Raw genomic sequence first — 19,585 nt, forward strand, 5'->3', positions numbered from 1 at the left:
GCAGTTCTCAGATGTGTATTTGCAATCTGACCTCTTGTTATTTTCACCTGCCTTCTAGACATCTCCACTTAGACATCATACAGGCACCTCAAATTCAGTGTCCCCAAACTAAACTCCTTATCTTTCCTTCAAACCTGGTCCTCCTGCTGGATGCCCTGGCTCAGTTCCAGGCATCAACATTTACCCATTTCCCTAAGCTTGTTGTCTCTGGCATTTTAAAATTCTCCCTCTGGTCTTGTCTATATCCAATCAACCAAATGCTGTTGGTTTTACCTCCAAATTGCTTCTGGAATCTATCCCCTCCTCTTCACTCTCACAGCCATTAATTTAGTTTAATCCTTCTCCTGTATTTTTACAATGGCTTCCTAATAGACTCATAATAGGTCCCTCTGCTTCCAGTGTCTCATATATCTAATTTATCCTATATATACTAAATAGAGCATGGTTTTTTTTTCTTCTTGAAAATACAAATCTGGAGCAAATTCCCCTCTTTCTTGAAACCACTCGGTGCTCCTAGGAGCCTACGGGATCAAGTCTAAAGTTTTTGGCATGGCAGACGAGGCTCACAGTCTGCCCCTCACTCCTCCTTCCAACCTCATTGCTGGGCTGTCTCATGTAACAGGCCTCTGCTTGTTAAACCAAACTACCAGATCGTCCTAAGAGAGCTTGTCATTCCTCTGAGCTAGTGGTTTATAACAAAGAGGACATATCATAATCTTACCTGGGGAGTGTTTTTTTTTTTAATAAAATACAAATACCCTTTCTTCATCCCAGACCCACAAAATCAGAATCTATACAAATGGAGCACAGTATCTGTAATGTAACTGGGTCACCAGGTGATGGGAACACACACACCTCGCTCAGGCATTTGCTCATGCTGCTCCTTCTATCTGGAACGCTGTTTCTTCTCCACTCCCTTTCCCCATTTCTCTACCTAGCTACCTCCTATCCATTTTTCAAGGCATAGTGCAAATATCACCTTTTTTGAGAAATCTTCCAGGATCTACACAAATAAAATGAATTGCTCTGTGGTGCCTGTTGCTGTAACCTTTTTGAAATTACTTGCTATTATCATTCTGTATCACTTTGAGTGCTCCTTGTTTTTTTTTTTATTTCTTTTTAAAGTATTTTACACATTTTTTAAAGGTTGCTGAGTGCTCCTTGTCTTTTGTGTGTGCGTGTGTGCTATTTCTTGAAAGAAAGCAAACTGCATGTCTTTCTACTCCAAGCACTTAGCACAGTTACTGGCACTGTGCTCAAGAAGTATGTGAGAAAGCAAAGAAGGGAAGGGAAGAGAAAGGAAAAAGGGGAGGGTGGTGTAGCCTAGACTGGCTCTGGAGCTCAAGTGAAAGTATATTAAAAAAAGTTTCCATCTTCCATTTCTCAGCGAAAATCCCCTGTTGCAGTCTATAGTTGCCCTCTTGTAATGCACCTCATGGTGGAACATACTAAATTCTAACTAATCTTAAAATATCGATTTGGTACAGAAAAACAAATGAGTAGAGTGGAGCTTTGCTTGTCTACAATGTTGAGTTTCTGCCCCAGAAATTACTGGTAGTCCCTGATAATGGTCCTGTAAAGACTGCCTGCTATTCTCCAGTTCTGTTCATGTTCTCTGAGTACAGAAGCAATAAAACCATGGCAGCTTCTACCACAGGGTGACAGAACCTCAGTGAGCGAGTTGAAGGGTAATTTTTACACAGCTGCCTTTCTTAGAGGTCCTGGCGACAACTTCCTTTTCCTCAGCATGAGCTGATGGCATAGTCACTTCCTATTCGGTCTCAACTGCCAGTTTTTTTTTCCTGTTTTTAACTGCCACCTTTGACTAGAACTGTTTTCTCAAGAAGCCTACAAATTAAAGAACAAGTGGTCAATTCAATACATTTCAAAAAAAGTTAATTCCAAGGGGGAAAGTATCACCCATATTGGTTGTCTAGCATCGTTTCATGGTAACCCATGAATGGCTCTCCTGTGACTAAAATATGCACTCTGGAGAGTACAAAGAAGCTACCTGACTTCATTACAAAGAGCCTAGTCTCCCAAAGAATCTCTTCTAAGAAATTCCCCCGTCTCCTCATGTACCCTATAGCAATACAAAACACAATTATAGGATGAATGGTACAGCGAGCACTGGTCTGTCATCACTGAGGAGACTGTGAGTGAAGGTTGGCAAACTTCTGAGACCTTTCACCTTGGATCCAAGGCCTCTGATGATCAACAGTGAGACCGTGTGAGTTTAGGCAGGCAGCAAAACTGGAACCAGGAAGTTATTTCTTATCCTTCTGTCTTTCGACTTCTATCTCTACATGTGAATAAAATGTTCGGGCCAGGTCTACCTCTCGGTTTTGGAACCAGTTGGTAAAGGTACGAAGTAATGAGCTCAATTCTTTTCATATCTAAATGCAAATATTTTGAAGCGTAAATGTAAAGAAATGTTCTAAGCAGGAAACCGCTTAAACAGCATCTGCTTCCACCCACCTCCTCTGTTGCTCTACTCCCCTCAGTAGCATCAGGAAGTAAAGCTAGCAAGAAAAGGCAGCTGTACCATTAGTATGGCAAAGTCCTGGGTGAGCCCCCAAAAGTGCAAAGTTATTCAAGAGAATTAAGCAATTACACAGGTTTAATTCTCCTTGACTAAGAATTGATTCAATATGTTTTTCATTGGGATGCTTTGCTGGAACGATAGCGAGGCTACAACATCTGCAAGAACTATTATTATTTTGTGGTTTCCAATTTGATACCCACAGAGAGTAAAGAGAGTTACAGTATAACGTACACTTTTACAAAAAAAAAAAAAAAAAAAAAAAGGAAAAAGAACCAGTGAATGGTATATTTCCAAATATTAATAGAGTCTGGTAGCTTACATCAAAATATTCCTATCACTGGATGGCGAGGTTCTAGAATTACCCAGATAATTTCCTGTAGTTTCAAATACTCAGATAATTGAAAAAAATTCAGATACTTGTATCAACTTCTCTTACACTTCAGACACATATGAACTTTATCCATTTTAATGTAGTCATTAGTCTCAAAATGTGATAGTCAATATGAAACCCTACCTTTAAATTTGATAAAGTGGTGTAAAAGGTCAGATTTATCTCAATGAGGTAATATATTTGAAGGCTCCCAGGTAATGCCTTGTACATTAGAACATGGCCCCATGATAAAATTTTTTAAAACACCAATCATTAAATTTTTCCTAAAGTTATTTTCTGTTCAATAGTAGTTTTCATTAAGTAGTAGTCACTCGTTGGTGGCAGATGATCTATAGCTTATACAAAGGTAGCTTAAAAATACTGCTTTGTTTCCAGTACTCCCTTGATGTGGCCCAGTATCCTGTGGGATTGTTTGCTTTAACCGCACCCACCACACTGAACTGAAATATTCAGGGAATAGGGATTCTTAGGTCTGTTACCTGGTTAGTAACCCCTAATGCAAAGAGTATAGAGCATGGTGTTTCAAACGCAGGCACCACTGACATTTAGGGCTGGCTAATCCTGAGTTGTAAGGGTAGCCCTGTGCATCAGACTGGGCTTCCCTTGTAGTTTAGTCAGTAAAGAACCTGCCTGCAGTGCAGGAGACCTGGGTTCAACCCCTGGGTTGGGAAGATCCCCTGGAGAAGGAAATGGCAACCCACTCCAGTATCCTTGCCTGGAAAATCTCATGGACAGAGGAGCCTGGTGGGCTGCAGTCCATGGGGTCGCAATGAATCGGGCACGACTGTCTCTGACCTCTACCTGCTACCAGTAGCGCCCTTCCCACCCCCTAATTTCTGACGACCAAAAATGTCTCCAGGAAGCAAATTTTCCCCTGGTTGAGAACCATTGTCCTAATGCATGACCCCATTATTGCCTACATTAAAGTTTGGCCACTTTTGTCTATCTACACTTCAGCTATGGGCCCAATCCACTCAGTAAATATTTATAAACATAGGAAAAATCAAATATTTAATATTGGGGGCATGACAAATGTCAAGAAACTGAAGCCACAGGTTGTTAATTTTAATTATTAACTTCTGCTGGGCTCAAGGATACAGTCTAACTTGGAATTCACTGACTTTGCTTAATATATAATTAAGCATATAATTAGTATACAATTTTACTTTATTTATATGGCTATTAAGTATTCATAGCCACTCAGGTCACATCAATTGAGCAAGTACCAAATCTGATCTCAGACACTATGTCACACCCTCTGGGGCTACTCAGAACATAAGATATGGTATCTCCCTTCAAGCTGTGGGAACACATTGTGATATATTATCAGACTCTAGGCTGACATTTTGGAGTAAAAATATTCAAGTGCCCTTTTGTATGGGGGATAACAAAAGCATCCTTGAGTTTCCTGTCATTTGTTTAAATTAAGAAATAGACACATGAAAAAGCATAAGCAAATTACAAGTTCAGTTCAATTCAGTCGCTCAGTTGTGTCTGACTCTTTGCGACCCCATGAATCACAGCACACCAGGCACTCCCGGAGTTCACTCAAACTCATGCCCATCGAGTCGGTGATGCCATCCAGCCATCTCATCCTCTGTCGTCCCCTTCTCCTCCTGCCCCCAATCCCTCCCAGCATCAGGGTCTTCTCCAATGAGTCAACTCTTCGCATGAGGTGGCCAAAGTAATTACAAGTAACTCCATGTAAAAACCCAAGAGATCTCTGTCAATAATAATAACAACAAGTAGTTTATTTAATAGCACAAAAGCTAGAGAAAGGTAGAAAGTTCAGCAAGATCTCAAACGCAGTGTTTTTAAGGAAATGCCTCGATAGTTCAGGTCTCAAAAATGTAGCATTCAGTCTTCCACATGCTTACATAACTCTAGCACAAAATCATGTCAGGAAAAGTCACTTCTTAGATATGTTTACATTATTTATTAAAATTATACAACTTGCCCTTTAAGTAGTTGTGAAATTAAAGTAACAGAAAAGAATTTAGGAGACAGAAAAATAAGAGTTGAACCAGGCGATCAATAAAACAGTATACCAACTAGCACTATACCAAACTCAGCAAAGAATTGAAAGGAAATCCATCTGTTCATTCATTCAATGAATATCTACTGAGGGTTTCCTGTGTGCCATACATTGTTCTAGTCTCTGAGGATACTGCAATGAACATAACCAACAAAAATCTTGCCCTCAAAAAGCTGACATTCTATCCAAATAATTCTTATGTAAGAGAAGCAAATGAAATGCATGATATAAGAGAAAAGAACTACAGTGTGAGTGCTGCTGCCACCAACATGCAATAGGAAGAGTCTGAAAGACGGCTTGCAGCAATGCGGAAGAATCAGTGGGGGTGGGACATGAGATGGGCCTTAAATGATGGAGCTTGATTCAGACCCTTGCTACTGAAGGTGTGGTCTAAGAATCAGCACTATCTACCACTCAGGGACCGGTTGGCAATGCAGAATCTTGGACCCACTCCGAGCTTGCTAAATCAAAATCTGCACTTTAAAAAGAATCCCAGGGAACTGCTAATGGAGTTTACATGACACTGTAGGTTTCTGGTCAGGCTGGCATTAAGTGTGAACGGGGCTGGTGGGAAATCCAGACTGGACTGAGGCCTATCGTCAGTACTGAGGGCCTGGAATTGAGGATATCCTTTATCATCTGAATGGATACAGAAAGCGTGCTGTATATACATGCAAAGGAATATTATTTGGCTATAAAAGGAAATTCTGCCATTTGTGACAATGTGGATGGACTTTGAGGGCTAAGTGAAATGTCAGACAGAGAAAGACAAATACTGTATGATCTTACTTACACGGGGAATCTAAAAAAATACCAAACTTACAGACACAGAGGGTAGATTGGTGGTTGCCAGGGGAGGGTGATGCGGGAAACAGGTGAAGGTGGTCAAAGGGCTCAAATTTCCAGTTAGAAGATTGTTACATTCTGGGGATGTGATGTATGGCATTGTGACTTAGAGTTAACAATACTGTTTTGTATACTTGACAGTTGTTAAGAGAGCAGATCTTAAAAGTCAGAAGGACCTGAGTTTGAATTCCCAGCCCTCCCACTTCTTAATTATGTGATATTTGGGTCAAATTATTCAAGCTCACTGAACCTTTTTTTTGCATTTCAGTAAAATGGAAGAAAGGTAATACGACCTCAGAGGGCCCTTGCGAAGATTCAGTAAGGTAAGACACACACACACACACACACACACACACACACACATATATATATATAGCACTTAGCAGTCCCTGACAGAAAGAAAATGGAACTCATTAACGATAGCTAAATATATTGATAACAATGACATGCTATCTTTTGAGACAGATTCAAAAGGAACAAGAGAAACATTTCTCGTCTGCCAGAGCCCCAACACCATGGTGGGTACAGCCCTACAATAACCTGCAAGTTAGGGAACTCCATCCTCATTTTAAACTGGCACTTGTGGTTTCCCAAAGGTGCCTTCCTAATGAGATGACTGCAATTGCTATTATTATTATTATTTTTAATCTCACTGTTAAGTTACTCTCCGAAGAGTCTGCCTCCCTGCTGGAGTGGAACTTCAAATGGGGTGGAGGCAGGGACTTGCCGAAACCACTGCTCTGTATGCTGAATTCAATAATACGTCCTGCGAATGACCCAATCTCATTTCCCAGGCCTCTATTTCCTCATTCATTTTTCTGCCTAGGTGCCATCTGTTTTCCAACTTCCGTCTCTCCTACACGTGCTTGTGATGAGGAGAAGCCCCAGTCTGGTCGCCCTCCCCCACAACCGCCCAACTCGTAGCCCAAGAGGTAGGGGTAACCCCAGTTCTAAGGCACCTGAAGCCTGACGGGGGGCGGGGAATCCGGAAAGAGGAGAGCGGCCACGGACCCCGCCCAGCGGCGCGGCCCCAGCTGGGGACACCGGGGGGAGAGCAGGGGTCCGCCGACTCGGACTCGGCGGCTCTCTGCGCCCCCGCCCTCGACCACGTCGAGGACTCGAGAAGGAATTCCGACGTCCGCCAAGTTTCAACTCAACACTTCTCCGAGGCTGCGCCGCCCGTGCCCTCGCAAGCCTGCCTGCAACGTGGCCGCGTCCGGGACGCCCTCGGACCCCGCGGGTCACCCGAACTCTTCCCTTCCCTCTCCAGGCCGAGCCGTGCTCCACGCCCCCCAGTCCCCGAGCTCTCTTCTCCGTGGGCCAGGAGAGCCTCCCGCTTCTCGGGCTCCAGGAGCCCCAGCCGAGCCCCTTCCCAGCGCAGTCCTAGCTCTCCTGACACCGCCCGGCGGCGGGGCGGGGGCAGGGCCAGCGGCGGAACCGCCCCCAACCGCCTCCCGGGCCCGGCGAGCGGGCGGGTGGCTGGGGCGCCTCCACCTCCTCTTCCTAAAGCGGCGAGGCGCAGACGAGCGGCATCACTGGAGCCCAGGTCCCGGCCACCGCCACACACGGCGTCGGGCGCTCAGGAGCAGCGGCAGCGGCAGCGGAGACGGCGGCCAGAGCGGCGGGCGGGCGCCGGAAAGGTAGACTGAGTCCCGGGGAGCCTCGCGGCGGACCGCCCACCTCCCGGCCCCGGGCCGCGCGCGCCCCCCGCCCTGTCACCCAACTCATGTGTGTCCTTCCAGGCCCGGGTCGAAAAGCCTGAGAGGGCCGCCGACCTACCCCCGGAGGAGGAGCCAGTCGGAGCCCGAGGCGCCGCCGCCGCCGAAGCCGCGCGGAGCCGCTTTCGCCTTCATGGCCCACTCACCGGTGGCGGTCCAAGTGCCCGGGATGCAGGTGAGGACGCCCGGGCCGCCCCCGCCGTCCACGTGACTGCCCGGGAGCTCGGGGCGCGCTCCGCGCTGGGCGCCGGCGACGAGAGGCGGCCCGGGGCTTCCCCGACTGAAGCCGGGCCGGGCGCTCCGGCCAGGTGACCCGGACGGAGAGCTCTCGGTGTTTCCCGGCGTGTAAGCTAGGCGGTGCAGTGTGCCGGCCGGGCGCGGAGGGACTGGGGCGCGCGGCTCGTTGGGGATGCCGGAGGCTGCGGGGGGGGGGGGCGTTAAAATAGGCAGGGGCGGGACACCTGCGCCGGCTGAGCTGGTGCGCTTGTGGGGGTGGGGCTGGAAGCACTTCACTTGGGAGAGATGGAGGTGTCTCGGAATTCGTGGGGGTAAAACGCAAGTGGTGCTTACACACACACACACAAGTTGGGGCGGAGCAAGGCAAAGGGGTGTCGGTGGTGGCGGCTTTGAATTGGGCTCTTCCTGTGTGCGTAGAGCAAAGAGCGAGGTGACTTTTTTCCCCTTTTGGGGCTGCTGCTTTGGGGCCAAGTTGTGTCTCGCTCCCCCCACCGGGCGCAGCCCGTAGTCGGGTGTGAGAAACGCAGGGTCCTAAGTTAGAGCAGCGGAGGTGATGACTCTCCCGCCCCCGCCCCCAGCCTTTCCCACCGCAGGGCTGTGGCAGTGTGGTCGTTGCAAAGCTTTTTGTCCTGGACGACAAGATATTACGGCCTGGGACCTAACTTTTTATCTTTTACATCTTACCAGCCCTCCCCCCTTACATTTTCATTTTATTAAAGAAGAAACAAGCTATGTCCACAAACTTTCTGCATTGTTAGGTTTTTAAATCGGTGCATTTCAAGCTATCTACTAAATGTTATCCAAGTTGAGTAGCTTTTAAGCATTCACGTTTTATTTTTTTTCCTTTGCTAGACAACCTAAACACCCCCACTTATGAATAGGTAAAAGACTAGAAACACTTAAGCCTCATTATCTTCTAAAAATGTGAAAGCAAACGTTTTCTAAGTTCAGAAAAAAATGTTTAGTAAATAGCTTATGTTGCTAGTAGAAATCAAAGCGCCATGGATTGGGGCCTCAATTTACTAAATAATGCATGGAATTCATCTTAAAAAAAAAAAACAGTTGGTCATATTTGATGCATGATCACACGAAAAAAGTGATTTTTAAAATGCTTTCCCCCCAAAGGACTGTTTGTATCGGACATATATCTAACTGAGGACTCCTGTGTGTCCTAGGCACCAGGCCTTTCAGCTAAATATAGGATAAGTCTGGGTTGAGTCCCAGGAAATCGATGTAGTTCATTTTTAAAAAAAAAAAAGAGGAAAGGAAGCAAAAGGGAAATGCGAGACATTAGGGCCTTTTAAAAGGTTAATCCATTCAAGCTTTACAAACTGCCTCAAACTTCCTTCTTCTCACGCCACCCTCTCCTTCCCTCCCTCCTTCCCCCTAGCCACTGCCCCGCACCCCATTCATTCAGTTCTGCCTTTGATTATATACAGAGAATCAGTAGTTTGCCTTATCAACTACAGTTTTGCTCTGTCTGATGTGGAAGAAAGTGGGAAAACTTTCCCACCGTGCTCTCCTTTCCTTCGGGGAGTAGAACAGTCCGCATGTGAAGTTTGTCTCTGAGTGTCTCAGTACTCCTCACTCCATTGTGTGCAAGCGCTGCCTGCGTGCGTGCGACAGCAGAGTGAGCACCTCCCGATCAAGTTTGATTCTGGGGAACCCTGCGTGCTGAGAAAATGGTTTCTGGTCTTTATTTCATTTGTCTTGACTTTATTTGATTTATATGGTTTCTGGTCCTTATTTGATTTGCCTTTATTTGATTTACATGGTTTAGGAACTCCTTACTGTTCAGTATTTCTTATGGCTCCTTGCTTTGTTTCATTATCTGATTTCCCTATCTTTTGAATTTTTAAATTTTTAAAAATCTTCATTAAGGTGGGTTAGAATGGGAGTCTCATATTTTAAATGATAAATTCTGCCTTTCATTTTATTCCTACCCAAAGTTGTGATGGCTTTGGGAAGGGCAATCATCTCAACATTTGCAAAGAAGAGAGGAATACTTGTCACTGTCTGTCTGAATGAAATGGTAAATTCTTACCTTCTTATTTCCATGCTCTCTGTAGATGTGGTTCTTAAGCATTTGGGGCAACAAAAAGGTTTTCCACAGTTAAAATTGTGGGGTATCCTAAAAACAAATTTGATGATTAGCAGCGTGACTCTGATGCCTAGACTACTGTGACTATTCTTTTGTTTAAAAGTAGTGAAAATGAGATGTAGGAATATATCACGAGCTTGTAAAATTTTCCTCGAGTTTTCTGCAAGAGTTAGGAGCAACTTTTAGATCTTCACAGTAGTGAGAAAACTTGAGTTAGCCATGTGTTCCTGAAATTAATGTATAGTATTTCCACAAATCAGGGTGAAGTGGTCGACCGGCCAGTAACTTTTTAACAGTTTATTTTAGGGAATTATGAAGATTGATGGAAAAATGATTTTTCCAGAAATAAAAACAAAATTACTTTACCCGCAGTGTTTTTCTCCCCCTGAGGAGAGACGTGAAGTCGAGCTACCTGTTCTATCACTTAAGACTTCCAGCATTCCTGACCTTCAAACAAAGAAATTTCTGTTGCCTCTAGTTTAAAATAGAAAAGAAACTTGGAGTGATGAAAGAAAACCCAGGATTTGGTCCAGTTAAAACCCTTCCTTATGAATTAGTTATTCAGACTTGTATTGTTAATATTTCTTAATATTGTGGTAATGAAATGTTTGCCATATTACACCAAATGTAAAGGATATGAATTTTTTGATGCTTAATTTGTGCTTATTTCTGTAGTATAGGAATTTTCCATACCAGGAGCTGAACTCTTGAAAAATATTTAAAGCACAACTTAAACAAAATAAACCAACAAACCTGTTTCTTTCCACTGAAATATTTACTCTTTAATGATTAAAACATGTTTTTCCTTTGAAGTTCACAGTTGTAAATCATACTTAAGTTTAAGATATTTCCCCTTAGAAACTGCATGAGTATTTATGAAGACAAGTGTTCTAAATTGGGTGTTAAATCTTTCATAAAGTGTGGGTGAGAGAATGAAGTTAAATGTTGAATTAGAGTACTAACTGTTATGTTATGCCTCTTGTGAAAGAATTTTTTTTAACTTCATGCTAAAGAATTTAAACATTAGCCTTCATGTATCTTTAAATATGATCAAGGTGGTACGGTTTTTAAACAGTTGTTCTTTTAGATGTGAGATGGAAATGAAGGTTAAGAATTAATGAACACATTATTGAAGACTTTTATCTAAGAGGTGGAAAACCTTTTCTTGCATTGGTGAACCTAGTTACTGGGTTCTGGGAAGGATACAGAAGTATGCTACATAATGTCTGCCCTTAAAGATCTTAAAATGTTGTTGGGGAATTAAATCTAGTACATGAAACATGAAATAATGCAAAATCTATGATACTTACTCTGTAATAGAGGGTTTTGACTGGAAGAGTTGAAGTCTTGCCCCCAAAAGATTGTTAGGGTCCATATAATCTTGGACATGGGATAAAAATCACTTGGACTATGATGAAGAATTGCAATAGAGAAATAGTAGGAGGTAAGATTAGAAGACTTGATTGGGTCCAGATTGTGGCAGTTCTTAAATGCTGGGGAAGGGTTTGGCCTTCGGACTAGCCACTATTGTTAAGTAAGGAAGGCTTAATGAACAAAGTTATATATAGGAAGAGAAATCTTAAGATTGGATGAGTAGATGAAGTGGAGGATTGAGAGACTTCAGGTAGTTTGATCAACTGAGGCTACTTCATTTCAATGAGGCAGTCAGATCTATACAGATGCAGTGGACCTTGCATTGACTGATTGCCTTCCATATGCCCTGTAGTATGAGTACATATAATTACTAGTATATAATTACTAGACTTGAAATTAGCCAGTTACAGAAGAAAGCCTCGAAGCCATTGTGATGTCGAATATGGGGAACCGGGACAATTATGGTACATCTAAAAAAAGCTGGAAAGTCAGGGAGAAGAGCCAGATCTGGTAGAATATTAATGATTTCTGTTGCAGGCTTGTGAAGTTTGAGGTGACAGCAGGATGACAAAAATGTAGAGCTGTATGTCTGTTACCTTGACTGTGGAGATGGTTTCAAAGGTGTTTATGTATATGTACAAACCCATCAAATTGTATGCATTAAATATGTACAATTTTTTGTATATCAACATGCCTCAGTAAAGCCAGTTTTAAAAATGTCCAGCAAATACTTGAAGATATAGATCTGGAGCCTTAGTCATTCATCAGACATTTACTGAGCATTTACTTGAAACTGAAGGATGGGAGCCACGAAGGAGGGAGAGGTCATAATGCCAGAAAGCATGTTGGAGTGAGGGCCCTCATGAGGCAGGAGGCCAAGGTGGAGGATTGTAAGAAAAGGAATGGTGATTTAAGATGCATTGGGGATGAGAAAATGCGTCAGGATCAGGAAGGAGTTAACTGGGGGTGGGGGAGGAATTCTTTATTTTACTCTCATCATGAAACCTAAAGTGGAGAAGGAATTCAGCTTGGTGTCAGAATCTAGTATGTAGATTTCTTATCTTCCTTCCACCTTCTGAAGGGACTAATCAGCTTTGTAATTTGAGATAGAAAGACGTAGAAAGCCGTGCTTGCACTAATACGTAAACCCAAACCATTGTCTTGGTTGGTAGGTGATTGATACACAGATGTTGAATATGTTGCTGATGATGGGAGAAGACTAGCTGAATCAGAATGATCAAAGACAGTTCTTAGCTGGGAGAGTTGGAGGTAGTTGCAAAGTATGGGGTAAGCAGGCTGGGGCTGAACAGAGAGTAAACAGGAATTGCTCATGGTAGGACATGTGCCTTGAACACTAAGGAGGGTCTAAAAATGGCACAAGAGGACAAAGGTCCATCATGTACCTCCATTGCCTGAGTCATAGCAAATAAGAGAATATAATTTAGCTGGTACCTAGGAACCACTGAATATTGTGATACTGTGGGGTTTTTTATTCTGCCTTTCATTTATTCAGTGACCTTGAGCACATCATCTACAAAATGGAGAATAATAAAAGCTGCGTTTCCTTTGCCTCGATGAGATGTTATTAGGATGAGTTAACTATCATCTGTGGAGTATATTTTGAACTCTTTCATCAAAGGTGTTATGATGTATATGGGCAGTTCATTCTGCAGAACAATGCTAGGCTAATCACATGAAAACACTGTCATTATCTCTTCTCACTCCTGCTTGGTAACCTACAGTTTTCCTATTGAAATCCAGTCTCCCACCCCCACCCCAAAACACCCACACAAATACCACCACCACCAGACCTGAAGTCTGCTCAGCTTTCCAGACTTCCTGTCATCTGGCTCCTCTCTACAGATCTATACTTAGTTATTTCTACTCCCCAACAAGAAAGCTGTTTTGTTCTACCATGCCAGTTACAATTCAGTAATCACTGAATGGCCAGACCCTACCTGATTTTCAAGGTCTCCATCTTACTTTCTCCATGAGCTCTCTCTGAACATTCCAGACTACAGTAATCACTCCCATTTTCCAGCACCTATTATATCCCTTGTCAGTAGCAGACAGTCCAGTCCTTGGTTTATATACTGCCTTAGATTTTTCCTAATTATATATGTTATACTTGTCTCTCAAACTAGGTTGTAAATGTCTTACAGGCAGGGACCATCTATTTTACTTCTCTTTTCCATTAGGTATGAATTATGTGTAAAAGTGTTGGTTAGTGAGTACAGTACATATAGACTAGAAATTTCTGACTTTTCCATTCTGTTTTTGTAAATATATTGTGTTCTGCTTGAATTCTTGTAGATCGTGAAGGCTAATTTATGTGTGCACACTGAAGACATTTTCTACTTACTAAAAATGCATTATATGTGATAGGTCTAACAAAATATACTGGTAACTAATCAGCTGTCCACGCACTGAAACTCTTATTCTTGTCTTCCAAGACCTTTGAGAGAAAGAGGAGCCCTCATTGCTCTCCTAGTAACTAGGGCTGATTTCAGACAAATTTATGTCTTTGAGAAAAATAACCGTTTGTCCCTTGCCTGTGTCCCCCTGTCAAAAAAAAAAATACAAACAAATAAATAAAACCTCTTTACTTCTCTGTCCCAGCTGTCATATTAGAAAGAATCTGATAAATTTCACTGATATTGAGGTGTCTTTGTTTAATGGCTCACTGTGTGACCTCTCCCATGGATGTTGTCCCTCCCCCAAATCCCATATAATTCAAGCAGATCTTCTGAAATGCACATTCAGAGAAACCAAGAGACCTAGTGCCAAGCAGATCCCATCCTTCCCCTCGATTCCTGCTTGTCTCTCCCCATCACCTTTCACGAGAATAGAGCTTACTCCCTGTCAGCCTCTTCTGGACTTGTTCCAGCATACCTCTGACAGCAACCCACTGAGCTTTCCTTTTTCTTCATTTATCGTATGGTCATGGATTAGAATGACCCGCATCCTAAAATACCAGATTAGCCATTGGTACAACAACTTTGGATATTCTAGCAAAATATGAACAAAACCTTGGTTCACCCTTCCTGGGGACTAGAGTAAACAAAATTGTAGACAGCTTAGGTCTACAGGTTAAAAATATTCTCTTTTTTTGAACGTCCACTTTCCTCCTTTGTGATCAAGTAATTTCACGAAGGCACTGCTGAGGAAATCCAAGGCACTGTGTTTTTATCTTTTTCTCATGGAAAACATTTACAGAACAAAACCTTTTCAATGTTTCATTAAGATCCTTGTAACAAGAGATAGTGTTCTTAGTGGTATTTTTTTTAAGTGAGGAAAAATCTGTAAAACCCTATCAATTTAAAATGTGAGTATTGAAAAAAGTAGGGTTTAAATCACCCGTCATTGAATTTTTCAATTTGTTTATTACAGAACAATAGTGTGTCTAGCTGAAGAATAACAGTTGCTTTGAATCATAGAAATTGCTTCCCAGTATCAATTTAATGAAGTTTTACTGGATTTGAAATCCATACCACAGTAGATATGTTAGGGAATTTCTAAGCACACTAGTGAATTACTCTACCAGATTTCAGTAGAGTCTGGTAACAATCCAAGGAGTGAATTTTTGGCAGGTGGAGGAAAGACTTCAAGAACATCTAGATGCATCCAGATTTTTCTTTGAAAATGCATTTTTGCGTAGCTCTGTGAGTGTCTTTTTATCCCCCTCCCCCAGCTTTCCATTAAACCATTGGCTTTGGGACATATCACTTTACAGTATGTTATATTAAGCTAGGATTTAACTGCTTGCTGCACTATAGTATAAATAACACAGCAGTGGGCGGTGGGGAAGGGATGGGCAACATAGATAATCAGGTGGGGCATAAGTTGGTTTTAATGCAAGAAAAGTTGGGGCAACTGAGCCAGTAGAAACCAAGAGGTCATTATTTCTTCCCAGAACCTAGGTTCATCATTATTGTTGCCCCCTAGAGCTGGAAAAGCTTCTGGACCCCCTGGTCACAATTTCCTGCTGCCTGTCTTAACTTTAAGTAGAAGCATAAAAGAAACCAATCAGCAAAGCATGCACACATGCTACAAAGTATGGGGATAGAAAATAGAACTTTGACCTCTTGTGGTTAAGGAGGCTATAGTCAGTGTGTCTAGCAGCCTCAGAGGAAGAAGCATACTTCAACTGTGCGCTTTTCAAGTGCTTCTGACCCCATGAGAAGAACCGTTAGCGAATTCATTATTTAGGGTCCTGTTTGCTTCTGTAGTTTTATTTCAGATCCTCTGTCTGAACTTTGCTCTGAGCCTTCTGATGTGCTCCTTCTGTCAGTTAATGGTAATATAATAGACTTCCCAAGTTGGATACTGGTGATCCAGGTTTAATGTTTTTACACATTTAGTTTTCATGAAACACCAAAGGGTGATTTAAGCTGGAAAATTATTAGCAGCAAAGTTTGGAAGGCCTACGTGATGTAGGACATAGTGCTTGATACCTATTTCTGAAACACACAAAGTGTAAAGAAGTCAAGAAGTTTATACTGTAACTGGAAAGATTAGACACCTGCACATTTAAAGATCTAACAATGCAGAGCAATAGTCAGTCATATAGTCATAGTGTTAGTCACTCGGTCATGTCCAACTCTTTGCGACCCCATGGATTATAGCCTGCCAGCCCGTCTGTCCTTAGAATTCTCCAGGCAATAGTAATGAACACCAAATGAGATAGAAATGGACATAGTAGCATTCCAAGGCAGAGAAGGCAATGGCACCCCACTCCAGTACTCTTGCCTGGAAATCCCATGGATGGAGGAGCCTGGTAGGCTGCAGTCCATGGGGTCGCAAAGAGTCAGACATGACTGAGCGACTTCACTTCCCTTTTCACTTTCATGCATTGGAGAAGGAAATGGCAACCCACTCCAGTGTTCTTGCCTGGAGAATCCCAGGGAGAGCGGAGCCTGGTGGGCTGCCATCTCTGGGGTCGCACAGAATCGGACACAACTGAAGCGACTTAGCAGCAGCAGCAGCATTCTAAGGAAGATCAAATTAAGAAAGGGAAGTATCATTTATACAACACCTTTATACTAGGCACATGTGTTTTTGCCACTGCCCTACATTGCTTCTAGGCAAAGCAGCCCTGAACAGACCCTTAAAGGAGAGTGGGAGACTGGCAGGAGAACAGGCATAAAGGGGCACATACAAAGTTCCTTCTATAACAGAGGTTACCATGAACTATGTCAAGACCAAATTATGAAAGGCTTTGAATGCCAGAGGGCTTCCCTGGTGACTCAACTGGTAAAGAATCCACCTGCAGTATGGGAGACCTGGGTTCAATCCCTGGGTTGGGAAGATACCCTGGAAAAGAGAAGGGCTACCCACTCCAATATTCTGGCCTGGAGAATTCCATGGACTGTATAGTACATGGGGTCGCAAAGAATTGGACACAACTGAGCAACTTTCACTTTCTTTGAATGCCTGACTGAGCCAGTTATTTTTAACTCAACCTACAACAAGGTGTTCTTTTTTTTTTTTTAAATCAAGAAAGTGAACTGATCAAAGCAGTGGTTTATTGTTTGGTTTTGGAAGATTAGGCTTGTAACCTAACAGTCTGGGTTGGAGAAAGGCTAGATATAATAAGTGGATATTGTAATAGCCCAGGCTTTAGTTGTTAAGGGTGTGTGTGATCTAGGGCAGTGATGGTCAAGCTTGAGCATGTATCAGAACTACCTGGATGCTTTTAAAAACACAGATTGCCAGGCCCCAGCTCCAGTGTTTCTGATTCAAGTAGGTCTGCAGTGGCCATGAGCTTGCATTTCTAATGAGTTCCCAACTGCTCTGCTGATCTGGGGACCACTCTGAGTACCACTCAAGGAAGACTGCCAGACCTTGGTGATTGATTGGACATGGGAAGGGGAAAAACATGACAGTAAAGACTCAAAGATATGGCTGAGTTTGGGAGAAAATGTTGTTTTTTTTTAAACTTGAATTTGTAGCGCTGGCTATACAACCAAGCAGAAGCAAGTAGTAACAGGTTAGTTCAGGAATGAAGAGGATGATGGGAAGTGCTACCTGGAGAGAGAGAGAGAGAGTAGATGAAATTGTGAGAGATCAAAATAACATGATTTTCAGTCATCCTTCCAAGAAGCTGAACTCAATTTTGTATTAATTTTTATAGCGTCCAAAATCTCGCTGTCAACCATCACTTCTGTGTCCCTTGATCCAGGTAGGTTTGACAGTTCAGTAAATGCTCTTACCTTCAAATGTAAACACTTCTCTTAAGTACATGAAATCTATTTATGCTTATACTTGTGAAAATGCAAATTGGCTAAAGAGAAATAAAATGCCACTTTCCTAAATGCCAGTAAGTGGCACTATTTACCCCAAAGATAGACATTTAAAAAACTTTTTCCAATTTTTACACATCTCATCTTTTTTTTTGTATAGAACTTCTTTCCCTCACTCTGTATTATCCACCCCCCCTCCAAAAAAAAAAAACCTGAAAGTATTAACTCTGAGCTGCTATTATGTCAAAAATACCCATTCGGTCATCACATTCCAAAGCCAACTTGTGTTTACATATGGAAATTCTTGGAGAGGAGAGGAAGTTGCTTCAGAATCATTAAGGAAATATCAAACTACTTCCTAAATGGCCTTTCTGACTCCATCTTCTGCCCTCTAAAATATTCTCTATACCTGTCAGATTAATCTATTACCATCTGCCAACAAGTGTCCTGTAGGAAAGCCTAGAGCTCAGTTTAAACAAAGGATTAAATAAGTAAGTAAGTATTAGCAGCTCAGTCATGCCAGACTCTGTGACCCCATGGACTGCAGCCCACCAGGCTCCTCTGTCCATGAGATTTTCCAGGCAAGGATACTGGAGTGGGTTGCCATTTCCTTTTCCAGGGGATCTTCCCAACCCAGGGCTCGAACCCCGGTCTCCTGCACTGCAGGCAGATTTTTTACTGACTAAGCTACAAACAAAGGATTAGAACTGGAAATAAGAGAAGCAAACGAGCCCATTTAATGAGTTTGTCAACACCAAACAATGTGAGCAAACTTGATCCCCCACTTCATTCACTAGCTTTGGACCTAAGTCACTTTTCAATATCAAAATGAACACACAACCAACCAAACCAAAACTATCCTTGAGAATCAAAGATTTGGCACCAGTGAAGATGTTCAAAAACGTGTAGAAATGAGCCTTTAAACACACACATTTCAGGTGATGTTTAGTTACCATTAAAATAAGTTTCTTGAGGGCTTTCTTCCCCTTTAGGGAATATACTCTGTTTGAGTTTAAAATGGTAAGTTTACCTTATTCCTCACATCTCTTATGGGGTTGCTATCTCTTTTCCAGGATACTTAAATTACTTTTGTGATCCATTTTTTCATTACTCTGTATGGTAAATTATGTTTTTATGGGGAAAAATTCATTGGGGCCATGTGTATATGCACATGCGATGTATATCATATGTGGAGTATATTTTGTGTTTGAAAAACCTTCAAAATCTGTTCAAGAAAATAAGGTTCAACTTTAGCCAGTATTTAGTCATCTGTACCAATTTTAGACATAACTATTTAAAGTAGAAAAGTGCATTGTCAAAATAAAAATGAGTAAAAGGATGATTACTAAGTTCAAGAAGCAGAAAATTATGATTTGGCAATGTCATATAAGACGATCTGCATATAAAAGAAATTCAGTAACATTGATGTAAAAGTATGTACTCAGAAATCACAGTATCCATGGATTTGCTAAGTATTTTTATTATATAGAAAATATATAGAATTATCACCTTTAAAAAGATTTATAAAAATCCTTAAATATGTATTTATGAAACATAAATACATATGTCTATATGTACCTATGTCTACACACTTAACAGGGTTTCCAGGATTCTCCACATGTTGCAGTTTTATCATGACTAGTTCTTTTTGCTGCATTTAATATTTAAACTATTACTGTTCTTAAAAAAAATGGACTCACAGCGGTCAGTTCCATACAGGAAACAGATCATGGTAAACAACTTTTAATGAAGTTTAGTACCAATGTTAATCTATTTTAGTGAATTAGAATTGAATTGAACATTACATAGGATGGTATTATCAACATTCTCAATTCTCTGCTTAATTTCTCCCATAGAATAGTCTTACAAAGAATCATTGCATCAAAGGAACTTCTTTTGATAAGTATAAATCTGTTTGCCTGTTAGCAACATCAGAGGCATGTGAGTAGTATACAAATGACTTGTGGTTAACAGGAACCTGTGATCATTGTCTAAGCTCTTATTTTGAAGTTATCGTTGTTATAGGTACTTTACACTAGATTTTAGGGTGATAGGGAATGGAGGGGATAGGGCATTGGATTCTGTTTCAGTGACAA

The 19,585-nt window shown here is 42.0% G+C and overlaps 1 protein-coding gene across 1 annotated transcript in view; it reads left to right on the top strand.

Moving 5' to 3' along the window:
- Window positions 1-7,269: 7,269 nt before the first annotated feature.
- The window catches only part of STK26 (serine/threonine kinase 26), a 68,848-nt gene continuing 56,532 nt past the window's right edge, over window positions 7,270-19,585 (top strand). The window contains exons 1-2 of the mRNA XM_040265263.1: window positions 7,270-7,457; window positions 7,560-7,710. Coding sequence (XP_040121197.1) covers window positions 7,669-7,710 — 42 coding nt within the window. The 5' untranslated portion in view covers window positions 7,270-7,457; window positions 7,560-7,668. The remainder of the gene's footprint in view (window positions 7,458-7,559; window positions 7,711-19,585) is intronic.

The sequence above is a fragment of the Oryx dammah genome, unplaced genomic scaffold (assembly GCF_014754425.2).
Source record: "Oryx dammah isolate SB20612 unplaced genomic scaffold, SCBI_Odam_1.1 HiC_scaffold_23, whole genome shotgun sequence".
Taxonomy (NCBI): Eukaryota; Metazoa; Chordata; class Mammalia; order Artiodactyla; family Bovidae; genus Oryx; species Oryx dammah.